The sequence below is a fragment of the Gasterosteus aculeatus genome, chromosome 1 (assembly GCF_964276395.1).
Source record: "Gasterosteus aculeatus chromosome 1, fGasAcu3.hap1.1, whole genome shotgun sequence".
In the NCBI taxonomy this organism is placed as follows: domain Eukaryota; kingdom Metazoa; phylum Chordata; class Actinopteri; order Perciformes; family Gasterosteidae; genus Gasterosteus; species Gasterosteus aculeatus.
Window position 1 is genome coordinate 18,060,399 of NC_135688.1, and position 18,406 is coordinate 18,078,804.

At 44.9% G+C, this 18,406-nt stretch overlaps 2 protein-coding genes across 6 annotated transcripts in view; both read left to right on the top strand.

Moving 5' to 3' along the window:
- map4k1 (mitogen-activated protein kinase kinase kinase kinase 1) overlaps positions 1–9,021 on the top strand; it is a 28,496-nt gene extending 19,475 nt beyond the window's left edge. For 2 of the 4 annotated variants that reach the window (XM_078085531.1, XM_040177657.2), the window contains exons 19-32: positions 210–351; positions 1,702–1,802; positions 1,983–2,024; positions 2,754–2,832; positions 2,939–3,015; positions 3,157–3,217; positions 3,431–3,533; positions 3,652–3,710; positions 3,931–4,031; positions 4,953–5,130; positions 6,042–6,110; positions 6,612–6,704; positions 7,105–7,231; positions 7,999–9,021. In XM_078085531.1, coding sequence (XP_077941657.1) covers positions 210–351; positions 1,702–1,802; positions 1,983–2,024; positions 2,754–2,832; positions 2,939–3,015; positions 3,157–3,217; positions 3,431–3,533; positions 3,652–3,710; positions 3,931–4,031; positions 4,953–5,130; positions 6,042–6,110; positions 6,612–6,704; positions 7,105–7,231; positions 7,999–8,095 — 1,329 coding nt within the window. In that variant the 3' untranslated portion in view covers positions 8,096–9,021. Of the gene's footprint in view, positions 1–209; positions 352–1,701; positions 1,803–1,982; positions 2,025–2,753; positions 2,833–2,938; positions 3,016–3,156; positions 3,218–3,430; positions 3,534–3,651; positions 3,723–3,930; positions 4,032–4,952; positions 5,131–6,041; positions 6,111–6,611; positions 6,705–7,104; positions 7,232–7,998 lie in introns of all 4 variants that reach the window. The other 2 variants (XM_040177656.2, XM_078085497.1) reach the window with 1 other exon arrangement.
- Positions 9,022–9,369: 348 nt separating this feature from the next.
- LOC120820038 (WD repeat-containing protein 20) lies at positions 9,370–17,455 on the top strand. 2 transcript variants are annotated; one of them, XM_040177659.2, is made up of 4 exons: positions 9,370–10,256; positions 13,284–13,466; positions 13,968–15,371; positions 15,832–17,455. In XM_040177659.2, the coding sequence occupies exons 1-4, from the start codon at positions 9,855–9,857 to the stop codon at positions 15,877–15,879; spliced, it is 2,037 nt and encodes a 678-aa protein (XP_040033593.2). In that variant the 5' UTR covers positions 9,370–9,854; the 3' UTR covers positions 15,880–17,455. The 2 variants fall into 2 exon arrangements, with proteins under 2 accessions (XP_040033593.2, XP_040033592.2); XM_040177658.2 differs by lacking the exon at positions 15,832–17,455 and having other exon boundaries at positions 13,968–15,751.
- Positions 17,456–18,406: the final 951 nt, after the last annotated feature.

Genomic DNA, 18,406 nt, shown 5'->3' on the forward strand with positions numbered 1-18,406 from the left:
CCCGTTTAGTGGCAATGCATTTTCCAGCTATTTTAAAAAGCTTTTTCAAAAGGAGATTATTTAGCTGAAGAAGTAGGAGAATCTTCTCAAAACGTCTGGGTATCAAACAGGAGCAGGAGAATTGAAGATTGCATCGTTGGTTCTCGCTGGGGCACTTTACACTGTTAGAGGAAGACGGTTAACATTTGGGAATGTTTCCATATGTGCAGCCTAAAATTCGGACAAGCTCTGTCGGGGAGAATGACCGTCCGAGGAAGCAGGGCTCGCTGCACGCCCCCGTCCCTCTCACCAGGACCTCTAGTGGGACACAGGTTCGACCTACGCCCAAACCACGGCCCTCGCGACTCTCAGGTGAGCCGCCTCGCCTTATCTACTGCACAAGAAGGGAGCAGTTTTGTTTTATGTCTGTTCTACAGTGGTGGAGTTTAACTAAGTCTACCTAAGTACACATTTAAGGTACTTGTATTGTGGTTTAGTTTGGAGTATTAAGATTTAACAATACTTCTCCTCCAAAACATGTCAAACATCTCCCTCCTGTCCACCAAAAAATGTGGTGGTTTAGAAATTAAATTTCTTGTATATCCTCAATGACTGAAAAGTACTTTTATTGTTAATTGTTTGGATTAATTCAGTACATTTGGCTGATAATAGTAACATTTTCCACCACTGCCCGTCAGTGCTAACATGGCGCTGTAATAGTGCTTAACCCAATACACACCTGAAACATCGGTATACATGCTGTAATCCTTCACACCGGTGTAATGTGTTGAACTGTCAGGGTGCCAAAGTGTGCACCTCTGTGTCTGTCCATGGCGATGCTCTAGTGGGGGCCGCTAATTATGTCACAGCTGAGTGTAAAAATACACTCAAAAATAGTTTGTCTAGACTTTAAACCTAATCAAAGACCCGTTCAAGTGGCCGTCGTTACGACTGTGACACGCAGCTGAGAAGCACGGCTACACCGAGCTGCTCCAGATATCTGTGTATGATATATATAATGTACTGTAAGTATTGGAACGTCTGACACAACACACATGGCGGAGATGCACTCTACGGAGAGAACCTTTATAGTTTGTCCACTTTCATTCGATCATCCGCTGACAGATCAACCAAAATGTCACACTCACCTGCCAGCTCGATCTTCCACACCTGCCCCGCATCCACAATCAGTCACTCTCCTGCCTTCCACACCTGCTTCGCATTCACAATCAGCCCCGCTACATAAGCACTGCACACCCAGCCTGTCATTGCCAGATTGTTCTTCGCGTCATGCAAGTCTCTCCAGCACTCTACCTTGGACTGATCTCCCGGTTTCGACCCTGCCTGTTCCCGACCCGTTCGTCTGTCTCCGCCCCGGTGAGCACGTCAGCCTTCTGTCCCCGACCACGAGTCCTGCCTGAGCGCCTCGGGTTTCTGTTGCCTGCCCCTTGGACTGCTCGGCGCTTCTGCCCTTGTGCTCCGGATCCCCGACCGGCCCAGCGATCGCACCAGCTGTCTCCCGGCATTTCCTCCCCGATCCTGAGGACCGCACTCTGCTCTGCCTCTCATTGTGCCCGAACGCCTGCTGTGAGGCCGTGTTCAATAAAAGCGTTAACCAAACACTCCGTGCCGTTGTGCTGCATTTGGCTCCGCCAAACGCCCGTGTCACAAAATCTAGTAGTTGATTATGTTAGTGTGTCTACGTGTGTGTGTTTGATCCAGATCCCATGTCCTTACCCGTCCAGTTGATTGACAACCCGACAGAACTCATTCCTCCTGAGCTCCCCCCTAAAAGCCGGCACAGACGGCTACACCCATCAAAGGTAACACTGGGCCCAAAAGGGCCTTGACATTTATTCAAGTACCGTCCGTGAGGTCCTTGTTCTCTAGTGGAGTCTTCACCTAATTCTATAAAAGTATTCGAATCATAGCTCCAATGGAGTCCTTGTATCATCCACATCTCGTCTCCTTCTCCCTCATGGTGAGCTTGTTTCCGTTCTCAGGAACCTGCTGAGTGTGTGAGCCCCGTCATGAAGAAACCACCCGTGAGTTCCCAGTTTCTTTTACTCGACTGTGCGGAGTGAAGCAATCCAACGTTTAAACTCAGCAGGATCAATACTTTAATAATTGTACGTTGAGATTATGCGGTTTGAAAAAATTTAGACTTTTAATACCCAACCTTCAATATTTGAGTATTATTATTTCAAATAATACAATAAACATTTCAAACACACATGTTCATATTACTAGCTCTCACCTTTTCTATCCCTCAGATATCCCATTTTACATATCATAATTAATCATATAATATATTATTTTTCTTCTATACATATGTTATATTACATATTGATCAGTCAAAATTTTAAAAAAAGGAAAAAAAACACCGAAGGAAACCAGGAACAGGCAAGACACTCTGGGAATGACATCCAGGGTTGAACAATCAACATTCAGTAATGACATGACAAAGGACACATGACACAAAGGGCTAAAATACACTGGGAGGTGCAGGTGATTGGACACAGGTGGAAACAATCAGACAATCACAGGGGATGACAGGACAAGGCAGGAAGTGAAGTTAACCCCGGGACACAAGGGGCAGGAAACTACAAAATAAAACAGGAAACAAACCCACGCCGTGACAGATATTACTTCATATCACTGTACAGATTACTGAACACACAGAAATAAATTCTTAATGTCTTTCCTTTGATAAACTGATTACCTTTTAATATTACACACAGTATTCATGCAGTGTGTGTTTATTGTTATTCCAGGTGTACTTTAAAAAGATCTTCCATGGCTGCCCTCTTAAAATAACCTGCTCCACAACGTGGGAAAACCAAGCTACCAAAGGTTGTGTCATTGATTCAATGTGGCTCTCAGTAAATGCTCAGCTTCCTCTCATCTTACCAACCTCTGTTCTCTTCGTGTGACCGGCCCTCGTCTCTCTCCCCATCAGACCAGCACCTGATCCTGGGAGCAGAGGAAGGGATCTACACTCTGAACCTGAGTAGCTCAGAGGCCACCATGGAGCTGGTAGGTTGCACAGATCTCTACCACTGCTCTGAATGAAATGAGGTGCACTCCATCAGAGAAGTGTTGCAAAGAAGTGAAGATCAAACTTAAAAATAGACGCAGGCAGCAGTGAGTGAATGGACGACTCTTTCTGCCTTTCAGCTGTATCCGGGGAAGTGTACCTGGGTCTACACCATTAATAACGTCCTCATGTCTGTATCAGGTAAATTAAATAAGACTTGGATCTTCTTGTAATTGTACAGTTCTATTTTCTGTAAGCCTCATGAAAAGATTCCTAAAGTTTAAAGGATTGGTTTCTGCTGTAATATAACACTGGTATTTAATGTTGGTTGGTTGAGTCTCTAATGTGTTTCTGTTCACGTGTGTTCCCCTGTGATCAACTACACTTCCAAAATGCGTGACGGTGTGTTTACAGGTAAATCCTCGCAGCTCACCTCGCATTCACTGAAGGAGTTGTACGAACAGGCTCGGAGGGACCAAAGGATGGTTTCCTTGTCGACTCACAGACTGTTACCAAGGTAACACAGACGTATCTCTCTTGTTTGAAAGACGACCCTCCCAATACAGAGCCCCATTTGTACGTGTCGCAGTTAGAAGCTTCATTATATACTATATACATATATATTTTGTCTTCAGGAAATGTGTGGTGACCTATAAAATACCAGACACCAAGGGCTGCAAGACCTGCTCAGTTGGTGAGAAAATTGGTTGGTGGTTTGACTCTAGAATGGTGTTATTTTCAACACTTTACGTTTCTAAATTGTTATTGTCATATTATATTCATCATACTGTATATTGTAGTAACGTACAAGCACCACCAGATACCATCTGTAGAAACTCACACGGTGTAGATTTTGCATCTACGTGCTGCTGCAGATGTTTCACCTGAAACTAACAGCGTGTCTCCTGCAACAGATAACTTGCAGCAAGGCTGCGTCTTCCTGTGCTGCGGCCTGGAGTCCAGGGTCGTGCTGCTGCAGTGGTACGAGCCCATGCACAAGTTCATGCTTATCAAGGTATGTGTGTTCAACCTCGAATCATTAATATAGATTCTGTACTCTGTAACATATATGGAAGGTAGAAGTGAAGCTGCTTGTGTATGTCAATCAGTGACATCAGAGCTATCTCCGCCAAGAAAAGACAAAACGGGTGGAACACGTACATTTACTCAAGTCACTGTATTTACTTCTATATTTCTTTTTCATGCAACCTTATACTTCTACTATATTGCATCTCAGAGGTAAATATTGCAGAAGTGGAAACAAATCTTTGCAGTCATTTGCCAATTCAAGTCCAAATGTCGTCAAAAAAACGCGTTTTTCAAAGTGCGTTGTTTTCTTTGTCAAATGCTTATTTGTACTCAAACAAATTCCTCTTTGGTTCTATTATCACTCACTAGAAGATTATATCTCTTCTACAAATTGATTGGTTGTTTCAAAATAAGTGTGTGTGGGGATTTATGTGTTGAGTTAATTGAATGTTTTTGAAATTACATACTTTTTAGTCTTTGTGTTGGAAGTATTTTCAAGACAAAAGGCTCAGTGAAGTATCATGCCAAGTCTAAAGTAATCACATTGCAACCACAATGTCAGCCTTCTCTTTTCCTGTTTCAAAGTAAAGCTTCTGAAATAATTGTGAAAATACTTGATTGTTACGTCCAAGTTGGTTTTATGCACTGTGTGTTATCTTTATCTCTCTGTTTTTACAATTTTTATTGTGTTAACACTGACCGCGCGTAATAAAACAACTTCTGGTAGAGAGATAAAGCATTTTATGGTCACTATTAAATGTAAGAGTTAACTGTAGCTTAAAGACCGCAGGTTTTAGTGCCCATAATGAAAACACTCAGCCTGTCTCCTTTGTTTGCTGCCCTTCGTGAGATTCAAAACCGCAAACGATATAAGTAAAGGAAACCCTCTCCTCTCTCATTTTCGCAGTACTTCGACTTCCCCCTGCCCAACCCTCTGCGGGTGTTCGAGATGGTGACGGTGCCCCAAGAGGAGTACCCGCTGGTGTGTATCGGTGTCTCTCCGGGGTCCGACCCCAACGTGCCCATCAACATAGAATACATCAACCTCAACTCCAACACATCCTGGTTCTCCAACTCGGGCCTCGGTAGGTCCATTCTGCATTATCACGACCATTACAAACACATGGAATAGCAACCACTGTCTGGCATTTAATGAATCCTACAAACGTCTCTGTGAGAACACTTACCACTTCTACTACTTACAACATTGATGTAATATAGCTGTAGCTGGAGGCAGCACGTGGTACTACAACGGGGGGTTCTGTGAAAACGCAAGGGCCGTGCGTCAATCGTAAATGTAGGTCATCATTTGCTTTACCTTAGGACGCTGTGCAAAAAGAGTTTCCACGAGATTATCTGGACATTGACACGTTAATATACTGACTATCAGCAGATGTAGATCACACTGTATCTCTGTGAGAAAGCGTTATATTGAATAAGACAAAACTTTATTTAAGTTTCATTTTACCGCAGTGCATTATGCTTTTATGATCTTGTCCCTAATTGTTCATTCCTCTCCAATGTCCAATCACCTGTACTTTCCCACTGTATTTAAGCCATGTGTGTCTTTTGTCTCATTGTTGTTTCGTCTGTTATTCTCCATGTTTCCGGTCCTCCAGTGCAACGAGCCCCTGTGATTTCTTGGTTTGACCTTTATTAAGGTGCATAGGTGTTTTTCTTGGCCTCGGTCCTACTTGCTCCAAGGCGATTTGTATTATTTTGATTGAAGTATTCTGTGTGGGCCACCTTTTTTTACATTGGTGCTGTGTCTGTGTTTGTTCTATATTTCCATACCTGTTAGCTTCCATAAAGCGATCACTTTTCTCCCTGAAGTCCGCAAAAATAAAGTAACATTCAAAGACAAAAATTGAAACCACACTATATCTGCAAAATGAGCCAGATGTCAGGGTGAGAGTGAAATGGCTCTACAATGGAAACAAAAACCAGGGTCACAAATACACAGCTGTAAGAATAATGTATATGTTTGTTCCCACAGAGAAACCTTGCCCAGACATAGTTCAAGTAAACCAGTTAAGCAGTAACTCACTGCTCGTCCTCATGGAAAGTAAGTCATCGCTTTGTCATCAATATTTTTCTACTCACGATACAGAATATTTTTCCACATATCTGAAGAATACCACAAATACCACATTTATCTGTATGTGTCTGTTAAAACATGGTATTATTATATCTATTGTGATATTACTGGGATATTACTGATATTGTGATATTACTGTGATATTACTGGGTTGAATTCCTGCTGCAACATAACGTTCTACTTAACTATCTTACTGTTTTACTTCCTGTCTACATAAATGTACTCAAAAATCTTTGTCTCCGGCGCTGACATTTATAGCTGAAGACAGCACATAAAAAAAAATTATTTTCAAAAAACAACCGGATTCTCTCCTAATTATATATGCGCTTGTTCCTTTTTGACACATTTTGCCAAGCGTCTTTTTTCACGTTTACAACTGAACAATTGAAAGAATCTCTACTTTATGATCTGTGTACTATCACTGCTACTTTCTGTGTGACTCCAACACGACCCCTCTCTCCTCCACAGAGTCGGTACATATAGTCGGTCTGATGGGAGAGCTGAAGAGCAACAGGCCTCCAACACAGGACGCCACCTTCTCCCATGCTATCGAGTCTATAGGTGAGAACATCCACTGACATAACAGGACCAGTCAAGTACTGTATTCAAGTACAATTCAGGGTACGTTTGTGATAAAGCAAAGAACGACGTGTTCCTTTATGTTTTGAGAAAATCTTCCCCAAAAAGCTCTTAAAGAGCCTCTTGTATCAGCTCAAAAACACATATAAAGATGAAGACTGTTTTCCTCTTGTGAAGGGTCTGAATGCTTCTCCCACTACCAGTGGTGGTTGATGTCGTAGTGGATGGAAGGCCAGCATTGACTCTGTGTGTGTGTGTGTGTGTGTGTGTGTGTGTGTGTGTGTGTGTGTGTGTGTGTGTGTGTGTGTGTGTGTGTGTGTGTGTGTGTGTGTGTGTGTGTGTGTGTGTGTGTGTGTGTGTGTGTGTGTGTGTGTGTGTCCAGTGTACTTTGAGGACACGCTGCTGGCGGTGTGGCGTCACGGCTGGCAGAGGAGAGCTCAAGGTTTCACTGCGGTGCTGGAGGAAATTACCGACCCCAGAAAGATCTACAGACTGGTGCAGTCAGACAGGTACAGCTGGAATGTTTATCGTGGTGTCAATCGTAGTTTAGCGTGCTAGCATTCGCATATTTGCTAATTGCAGCCTAAAGAATGAACCAAATACATTTACTTAAGTACTGTACTGAAAAACTATTTTGAGGTACCTTCACTTCCATTTTACGCAACTTTAAACCTTAACTCTCAGGTTGTTCTTTTTACGCTGTTACATTTGTTGGATGTTTGTTACTTTACATATTACGATTATATGAAGAAATATAAATCAACTATAAACTGTGATGTAATATTATATAAATAACTGCGGCAGTATAAAAAATAGTAAAAATAATTTAGCTCTTTAGTGACTTAAAGTAAATACATTCAGGAATCACTAGTTATTAAGTCATTTAATTACGTCAGGTATAATTGGCCAAAAAATGGCCATCGGCCATTGATGAAACTCTTCACTTATACATGAAACAGAGTATTTTAACACTGTAGTAAAACATTTAAATGCTTATTTCACCACAGTTTAAGTAGCACTGAACCTTGATTTGTAAATGTATTAGATTAATATTTGTAAATGTTTGTGGAGACGGACTCATTTGCACAAAATGTCATGGACCTTCATCAAATAGTCATTGATATTTCATTCTGGATCATATTGCTGTCTGAATATTGCAATACATTCTTGGCCCGTTCCAGTCATGACTTACATTGAGATGTACAATAAGTTTATGTCGGTCTAAACTGTGTCTTTTGCTTGACCTTCTCTGACCTCCCCGACCTTCTCATTGCAGGATGGTCATCCTGGAGACGCATCAGACCGAGGACCCGTCAGGGATGTCCAACCTTTACGTCCTGGAAGTTGCTGAGAACTACGTCATGCTAGCCTGAGTTTTCTGTGTGTTGGCGGAGGGCATCATGGGAAACTCCCTCTCGTGTGTTCATGCATCCACGTGGGACTTTCTTCTGTCATCATTACCCCTGACGGATGTGGATGCTGCAGTATTTTCTAATGCGAGAGGAGAGTTGCGTTGAGGTCTCCAATCCAAGGAAGTCCGCTCTTCTTGTGCTCATTTCAATTTGTGTAATCCAGAACCACTTACAGAATCCAAACGGCTGAAGAAACCCTGAAGTGAACAGAGAAGGAAGGTCCTCCTCTAACACTAAAGAGGAGTATCTTTCTCCTGCAGGAACTGAAATACTGTCGATGGCTTCCAGCAAATGCGTGGATGGATTCATTCTCTGTAGTTTGTATGCCAGCGTTCAAGATGCACAGTCCTCACTGCCATTACATTGTAATAAAGTGAATGATCACAAGATGAGGGGAATTGTACTGATCTCAGAGCATTAACGGTTATTGAAGCAGGAAAGTTATACTCATTGGGTTTACATCACCCCGTCGTATCTGTCTGTGTAAAGCAGCCAAATCCAAATAATCTACTTCTATTATTAGTTAACCATCTTTGGTACAATTAGGTTATGTTTTGGGGGATTGGTCTACTTTCGGACATGTACACTACAGATAACACGTCAGCTGTGATTGATGTTTTTTTTTTCTTCTCTTCAACGCAATTATTCTGAAAACAGTAAGAAGATTCAAACTTCCATTTAGTGGATATACCCACGGTGTTACATGACCGAGGAGAATACTGTTGGAACTTGTTGAATTAGTTCTTAGTATCCCTCCATCATTATTGAACCACAACAGTGCAACTGGGCTCGAAATAATTTCAAGAGATACAACATTTGGGGTTTTGAGTAGAATCCAAACATCCACCATATAAACTCATTTTGCAATAAACATTCATTTTGCAGCATTGTTGTCCTGTGAGAACCTGGTATATATATAAGTACACATGTCATCAACAACAACACTGCTCTATTTGAACTTGCTGTTAGTTTAACCTCCAAGTCATCGCCCCGGCATCCTGATAAAGATTATTTTGGGCATCTTTCCACCTGGGGGTCTGTTTGCTTATTAAAGGAGCATCAGCATACCTATCAATCTGCCAATAAATCCGAGTCAGCCTACAAAATTGCTCACACCTGCACCACTCTATGGCGAAGGCCATGAGAGGGCCCATTAGTACCTCTTAGAACCGGAGTTCCTTCCATGTTAACCACTGACATTTCCACGCATTTTCCAACCAACCCCAAATGCTAATAAAATGTATTTATTCAGTAGTTGACATACAGGATGCATATTAAGTCTTCAGTTTATCGGAAAATTAAACATCATTTAGACAACGTATCTCAAAGTTGCTGCGTGGTGTCAGTCGAGGTTAAATGAGGGGTCTGTTGCCCCCTCTATCCTCCGACAGGAGGAGGGTGCGCAGTGCCAGGCCGGGCCAGTAGCAGCAGTCGACACATCATCGCACGTACTTTACGCACACTGGATGAACGGAGGCAGAGACCCGGTCGAGGATGATGCTTGCAGCGGCACAGAAAGGCTTCCTCTCGGGCTTAGTGTGCCAGGGAGCAGGGGTATGGTCTCCGGTGCTGGTGTAAAATGCACTGGCGCAGACCGGGTGCGCTGGTCAGAACAAGCTGATCTCGGCCGCTCTCCCATTTTCACTCCTTTTTTAATCTATTGTAGCGATTATTTCCAGGTCACAATATCAGTTTCCTGTGCGGCTTGCTTGCACCAAAAATGGCCGGAGATGGCGGCGCTCTGAAGGATATCAATGAGATTAAATCCCAGTTCCGGACCAGGGAGGGTTTCTACAAACTGCTCACTCTCTCGGACTCGCAGCAGCGGGGCGGGCTGCCGCGGGGTCCCTCCGCCGGAGCCACGCTGGGCCCCGGGGCCGGAGCCGGTGCGCTGCCGGGCGGAGGGGTCGGGCTGCTGCAGGGGCCCGGGGCTGCTGCCGCCGCCGCCGCCGCCGCCTCCTCTTCCAACGCCGCGGCCAACTCGTCTCCGGCGGGCTTCCTGCCGCCCGTCCGGGTCTCTATGGTCAAGCTGCAGCCCGAGGACCCGGGCGAGGAGTCGGAGCGGGTGTGTTTCAACATCGGCAGGGAGCTGTATTTCTACACGTACACCAACATCAAGAAGGTGAGTCCGTTCTCCTCCTCCGCCACCTCCTCCCCGTCATCCTCCGCCCCCGTTACAGCTAGAATGACAGATTGGATGGTGGAGGTTAGCTTAGCATGCTAGCCTGCTCTGCTGGTAGCGCTTTTTTCCATCATCTTTTTCGGCATTTTTAGCTGCAAAGTGGAGGCAAACCATGCACATATTGAACTGTCACTTGTCGTGTACATTTTGGTGAATGTTGCATTATGCAGACGGATGCAGCACTGGAAGCCTCTGGTCCACTCCATTCATAGAGGCACTTTATTCTTCTTATTCATATTTTTCTCTGCTTATTTATTTATCTTTTTATGAACAGCTTTTTTTCTCGTTTTCCCAGTGTGGTGTATTCATAATTGTACTTAAGTAAAATATTTGAGTACCTCTTCTGCCTCTGGCCTGTTAAATCCCACAGATTGTGTTTGGAGTAAATGCACTGATGCTGAACAGACATTGTGAGGTGAATCAGATACCAGCAGACGGTTTGCAGAAATACTGTTGATATGCTTCTGAAGCTTGATTCTATCCATTCAAATGTCTGAGAGGACGACTCCGTATATCTGTATGGCCTCTCATGCTTTGAGCTTCTAGAAAGTCCTATTTGCTGATAGATGTTGTATTGTGTTTAGAACAAATTGCCTTCGACATGCTTAAACAAAATAGACAACAGAAAGAGACAAAGATCCCTCTGCAGCATTTGAACAAAGTGGAAGCTTAGCATCAAAATGTGAGCATCCAAGTTAAACAGTTTTCTCCTCTGTAATGTAACACTGTGTGACGACAACTAAATAGAAGTTTGAATTGTTCCATTCTTCAAAACTATTTCAAATCTAAGTAAAACATTTGTAGTCTGAATTATTTAGAGATTTCAATGCTTGTAGGAGCCATTCAGGATGTTTGTGTACCACTTGGTGTTGGGAGCCAATCGCAGGTTGGCCACGGGTGGCAGTGTGACACAGTCTACATATGGGGGCACGGGTGCAATTAGTGCGGGTAATGATGCATGGGTGACGGGGAGATGGCAAGGTTTTTACCGCTAACAGGATGCACAGCGAGAGGAATAATGGAATACAAATGGAGTTGTGTTTTATAAAATATATAATTAAATAAAGTGGACCTTCACCCAAAGAAAACAAAAAGACGTGTAATCTCTGTGTGAGCGAGTGAGGAACCGGGTTTTCTCCCGCATCCTGCCGAGTGGGTCTAGAAAATCTGTCACTACAATGCTAAAATATCAATAAATAATTTATTGAGGGAATGAAAGTCCAAATATGAAAGCTGATGAAAACATCTGAATGGTGGTGTACACCAGAAGCCAGGATTTAGTGTCAATGTCAGTATTATTGCCAATTTATTTTTTCTGTAAGTGCTTACAAAAAGATTTTCTAATACAGAGTCTTATCTCCATTTGTCCTTCAATATCTCCCCCACACAGCTTGTTGTTAGCATTGCTAACATTCCTCTCCTTAAAGAGGAATGCTAATAAGTGATTTGAGGAGAACCCGCAGGACAGATGCACCGCACAGCGTCAGTCACACATGTTCAATTCATTTCTCTTACAGTAAACAATAAATGAGTATATTTGGAAGGAAGATGTCTTTGATTTAAGGCACGGTGGCGTGGTGGTTAGCACTGTCGCCTCACTGCAAGAAGGTCCGCCTAGTGGCCTTTCTGTGTGGAGTCTGTTCTCCCCTCTCTTTAAAGAGGAACGCTAATAAGTCATTTGAGGAGAATCTCAACCTCAACCGCAGGACAGTAGCACCACACACCGTCAGTCACACATGTTCAATTCATTTCTCTTACAATAAACGATAAATTAGTATATTTGGAAGGAAAGGCCACTCCGCCTAGTGGCCTTTCTGTGTGGAGTCTGCATGTTCTCCCCGTGTCTGCGTGGGTTCTCTCCGGGTTCTCCGGCTTCCTCCCACAGTCCAAAGACATGCTCTGGGGATCAGGTTAATTGGGGACTCTAAATTCTGAGTGTGAATGGTTGTGTATCTCTGTGTAGCCCAGTGTAGCAATTGGCTGGCGACCAGTCCAGGGTGAACCCTGTCTCTCGCTTGAAGTTAGCTGGGATCGACTCCAGCCCCCCCATGACCCTGTGTGCATTTACGTCTTGACTAGAGGTCTTCAACAGGGGGGTCCGCAACCCCAAGGGGGTACTGCAGGTTTTTTTTTTTTACTTGTCTTCAGAATCAGAATAGTATTTATTGTCTTTAAATACACATTAACATGAATCCAACATATTGTAGCAAACGGATAAATTGATGGAGAAGACGTTATCTTTCAGTCCGCAATGCACACATTCAGCTTCCCACAGCAGCTCTCTCAAGCTGGGCACCGGTTCACTCACAGCTACTTTCATGTTGATACGACAGCAAAGGCACCAGCCAATCAGATCGCGTCTATGGTCACGTTTTAAGAGCGCGAATCTCAAAAATAAAAGATTGCTGACCAAACCAGAATAGGGGGTGCCTGCTCCATCTCCCCACCAGTTTGGGGGTCCTTGGCCTGAAAAACATTGACGTCCCCTGGTCTAAACCGTGTGATCCAGAACGACATTAGCGAACCCTCAGGTGTGACCTTTCAACGTTGCTGGTTACACCAGTTTCATGAGTGCTCTTCAGTCTGGAAATACTCCTGCAGCCGTGTTGTGTCCTGATCCTTACTGGTGAAAAGACATTTCATCTTGATGCATTTTTGAGTCCTTTTGGTTCTTGTATGTGGCTACACAAAGGTGGCTTATGAAACGAACGCCAAAACCTGATATTTAGCATCAAAACTAACAAGAAAAAATCTTGATGGGATTTTTCCTCATTTACACTTGGCAATTGCATGTAGAAATATTGCATGAATGTAAGACACATTGTGAGCAGATGATTATAACTATCAACATTTTTTAGTAGGGATTCATGCTTTGGAATGCATCCTGTGAAACAAGGGAAAACCCCTTAAAGTCCCTGAAAGTCTTTTCTGCGTGTGCATCACAATTATCTTCCTTCTCACCTGCAGGCTGTGGACCTCAGCAAGCCGATAGACAAGCGGATCTACAAGGGGACTCAGCCGACATGTCACGATTTTAACCAGTACTCGGCCACGGCGGAGAGTGTAGCCCTCATCGTCGGTTTCTCAGCGGGACAGGTCCAGTACCTCGACCCCATCAAGAAAGAAACCAGTAAACTCTTCAACGAGGAGGTACTGTAGTTGCTGTTTTCCCTCTGCGTTGGTCAAGTGGCGAGGGGTTTGCAGCGCCGTGTCTTTGTAGTTATTAAAGCTCGGCACGATACAACAGAAGTCCTTTGTCTTTGTCTGTATCGGTTTGTTTTACCGTAGTTTGGGTGTTGCGTTGACTTCAGAGTTGTCCCTTGTCCATTCTTCTGCTGCATCTCCTGCACTGCCTCTTTCTGTTTGTAATGGGATTCCCAATAAAGTTTATGAGCTCACACGACTGCATGCAGGCAGACTTTGTGTTTATGTGTCTCCCGAATCCGTTCACCATTTAATGTTTTCTCCCCCTCCTTTCTCTCCCTGTTGATTTCAGTCTGCTGCGTCTTGTTTCTGCCTATGCTTCTCTCAATAGTTTATACACAGGTTCAACATAAAAGCACAACTACATTTTTTTGATTCTCCTCCCATTTCTCAGTTTTATCTCCTCCATCTTTCAATCTGTCCTCCCTTCATTTTCCTGTTTTCCAGAGGTTGATAGACAAATCCAAGGTGACGTGTCTCAAATGGCTCCCCAAGTCAGTCAACCTGTTCCTGGCCTCCCATGCCAGTGGCCACCTCTACCTCTACAACGTGGACCACCCGTGTGGCACCGCCGCCCCACAGTACTCTCTGCTGCGGCAGGGAGAGGGGTTCGCCGTCTACGCCTGCAAGACCAAGACGCCCCGCAACCCGCTGCTGCGGTGGGCTGTGGGCGACGGGGGCCTCAACGAGTTTGCCTTCTCCCCGGACGGCGTGCACGTGGCGTGCGTGGGCCAGGACGGTTGCCTGCGTGTCTTCCACTTTGACTCGATGGAGCTGCAGGGGGTGATGAAGAGCTACTTTGGCGGGCTGCTGTGCGTGTCGTGGAGCCCCGACGGGAAGTATCTGGCCACAGGCGGAGAGGACGACCTGGTTACTGTGTGGTCGTTCGCCGAGAGCCGCGTGGTTGCGAGAGGCCACGGCCACAAGTCCTGGGTCAATGTGGTGGCGTTTGACCCCTTCACCACTTCCCTGGAGGATGAGGAGCCCATGGAGCTAAGTGGCAGCGAGGAGGACCTCCACCAGGGGGCGCCAAATAACTCCATGCACTTTGGCCGGGTCCGAACTAGTAGCACACTGTCCCGTCTTTCTCGGCACAGTTCTAAAGGTGGCGGCTCGTCGTCGGTCACATACCGGTTTGGCTCGGTTGGGCAAGACACCCAATTTTGTCTGTGGGACTTGACAGATGATGTGTTATACCCACGCCTGCCGCTGTCCCGCGCCTTCACTAACACTTTTGGACCATCACTGTCTAACTCTGGCAGCGCGGCGGTCAACAGCACCCCAGTTGTGGGGGGAAGTGGAGCGGTTGAAGGACACCACCACCCGCCTAACACGAACACCGGCGCCGCCAACCCACCAACGCTCCCCCTACCGCTTCCTCGCTCCCTCTCCCGCTCCAACTCTTTACCCCACCCAGCCGTGGCGAATGCCTCCAAGGGTCAAAGCACCACGGAGGGCGGCGGGGGAGGCGGCGGAGGGGGCGCCGTCGGAGGGAACAGCACGCCCTTCAGCATCGGCCGCTTCGCCACACTGTCGCTCCAGGAGCGCAAGTCGGACAAGTCAGGCTGCAGCAGCGGGGTGGAGAAGGAGCACAAGAGGTACCACAGCCTGGGCAACATCAGCAAGAGCAACGACAAGATCAACGTGGCCCCGAGGAGCAACCGGCTGGACGCCGCCAAGGTCCTGGGCACCACGCTGTGCCCGCGCATGTACGAGGTGCCACTGCTGGAGCCGCTGGTGTGCAAGAAGATTGCACATGAGAGGCTGACGGTCCTGGTGTTCATGGACGACTGCATCATCACAGCCTGCCAAGAGGGTCTCATATGCACCTGGGCAAGGCCGGGGAAGCCGGTAAGTCTGATCAACTTTTTTACCCGGACGCAATGTATTGTGGGACAGGCAGATGCCAGAATCTGTTTTTTTCGTTCATTGCACTTATTCAGTAAACCTTTCATGGAAACTAATGACATCTTTTTTTTTGCAGAAAAACAAATTTGGTATATAAAAGAAAGCAGCTTCTAATAACTCGCCAGAATGTAATTGTGTGTTTCTGAAGGACATGGATACGTTGGATTTCCTAACCAAAAATGAGTTTCATATCAACTGTTGTACAGTATATAGATTATTTTCCTCTCAGGTCATATATGCATCGAGTAGATGTTTCCCGTGGTGGATATACCAGAGAGCGGGAAATTACGTACCAGCTGGAGGACTTTGCCTCCCTTCTCATGAACAGCAGTGGCTTTTTCAAATATTTCTTCACAAATTGCCGTCTGTGTCTAACTTTTCTTCGTGTTTTTTCTCTGATCAGAATCTGACAGCACAGAACGGGAACTCTCCAAGCGGCACGGTGGTATAGCTGGAGGAGAAACTCCCCCCCACCATCGCCGCAATCAGTCCTCAAGTATCTCAAATAAGGTTCAAACAACCACAGACCGTACCTTTCCTACCGCTGTAGTATTACACCGTCAGTGTAAACCACTGTCCCTGTGGTGGACCCATCCCCAATACCTTGATGATTTCACTCTCACATCGGCCAGTTTGGTGGGAAACACTTCCTGAATTAGCTAAACTAACATCACGTCCGCAGATTTATGAAGTCTTCAGATTGATTTTAGAAGTTGTCAAAGTATATCCAATCACACTGCACTGATAATTAAACCATGAAACACAGATTATATGGCGGCACGTTAGATCTATAGCGACACGATAGAGTTGTCTGATCCCTGATGTTATGGTGGTCAGCAGTGGAACGGGGTCACAATGTACTTCAGGGAGAGTTTCCCACCTCGTGCCACTGTGAAATTAGTTTTCACTTCCTCCCCAAAAAAACGGCATCAGACAGCAGCGTCGTCCGATCCCACCCATCTCCCCTGACTTATGCGAAAGATACAGCAAAAGCCACGACCCTTTTATTTAAGTTATTTATTTTATCACAAGCCTGTCTAGTTATTTATAATGTAAATAAAAAAATGAAAATACTCTATAAATACATAAAAAGGACAAACGTGTATGGGATCACTGTCTACACGGCAAGAAACCGAAGAACAACGGAGAAGATGAAGAATATTAATATATGAAGATGCTTCTATTGTACATAGCAACCACAGCTAAACAAAAACATGAATGTCTGCTGTTTTAGGGAACTTGAAGATGTCAGTGTTCTCTTTTTGTGCGATAAGAGTTTCCTCCAGTAAGTCCCTGAAAGGCCGGCCGGGGGATGGGTTGTTTGAATTGAGCGTGACCTACCACGAGGCGGCTGACCCCAATGGAGCACAGAGAGGCTGCGAGCTGTACATTTCAGCCGACTGATCAGTACAATACTTCATTGGAACAAACGTGTGGACAAACGGCAATGAACAACACACTCTTGCACATTTTGGACGTTAATACTGCTCCACACACACACACACACACCTACACACACACACCTACACACACACACCTACACACACATTCACTCACGTAACACACACACACTCATGGTGTAGCATCACATATACTGTATCTTCATACCTGTTACACCTCAATGGCCTCTTGCAAGAATTTGCACATGCGATCCATCGTGAGCAGCTCGAGAGACACAAGGGGCGTTATTGTGTGATCTGAGAAAGATCTCCACACCATTCACCGGGTATCTGGTGCAGAGGACACGTGTCCTTTGTCTCAGTCTCAACATTTTTTATCCATTTTGATTCAGCTAATGAAATACCGGTGCTTATTAAAGTCAGATACCTGATACATTATTTAAGTGACCAAAATGTGTTGTGAGCAAACACCACGTTTTTTATTTTCAGCATTTTTTGGGCTGCCTTCCGTAAACCTGCCAATTTGTGATTAAAAGTTGAAATAAAGAAAAATAGTATTATTTTATGTTCATTGTTTGCTAATTTATCTTTTGTTTTTGCTAAAGTAAACAAGACTATTAGACCCACTGTCTTTTTTTTTCATTCATTGTTGCCTGAGGTTGAGTTCTCATGTTGGCTGATTCTTCTTCATGAGGGTCTTTGTTGTGGTTGTTAGGAGCGGTTCACGTTTCCAGTCGCGCCAGCGGCAAGTGATTGCAATGTCTATCTGTTCGCCATTATATACAGACATTCATGATTCCCAGAGGATGTACCCATCTGACTTTGGTGCCTTAGGGAGTTCAATATTTCAGTATTTAAATAAATACCTGAATGACATTCCCATCAGTCTCAGCTAGCAAACATTAGCATTCAAACATGCTGAACTACGGCGGAGAACATGATAAACATTAGCATGTAGCTCCTAGCTAGCATGGGTGTTCACTTGTCATCTTGTGGTGATATCTCCATGAAAATTTCTATTACTGTTCCAAAACAACCTCCGTCAATCAGCACGACATCGGATCTTAAACTCAAAATCCAAACACAAGCAGTGAATACATGAAACCCTTTTCACTTCATTGTAGTCATACTGTCTTTCTCTGGCACTCACTCCTACGCATCGTGATGGAGTCAGGAATTCATTGGTGGAATTTAAAGAAAATCACGAATAATTGGTTGCTTTTAAATTGCTGAACCGGTTTGAATTATTTCTGAGGATCCGTCTTCAGCTTTCATGTATTATCAAATTAGAGTCTACATATGCAACATCCATTGTCCCTGAAACCCTCACATTGGCACAAGAATACCTCCCCAAAAAAACCCTTCGATGGAGAAAAAAGGGAAGAAACCTTAAGGAGGAACGGTGAAGGAGGGATCCCTCGCCCCCAAGATCCGGGGTGTCAAACTCATTTTAGGTTCGGAGCAGATACTGCCCACTTTCATTTAACGCAGGCCAGACCATTGAAATCACGGAGAGGGGTGGCGCTGACGATCCGACCGGCGGACGGTACGGTCGACGGGGGGGGAGGGGCGCGGACG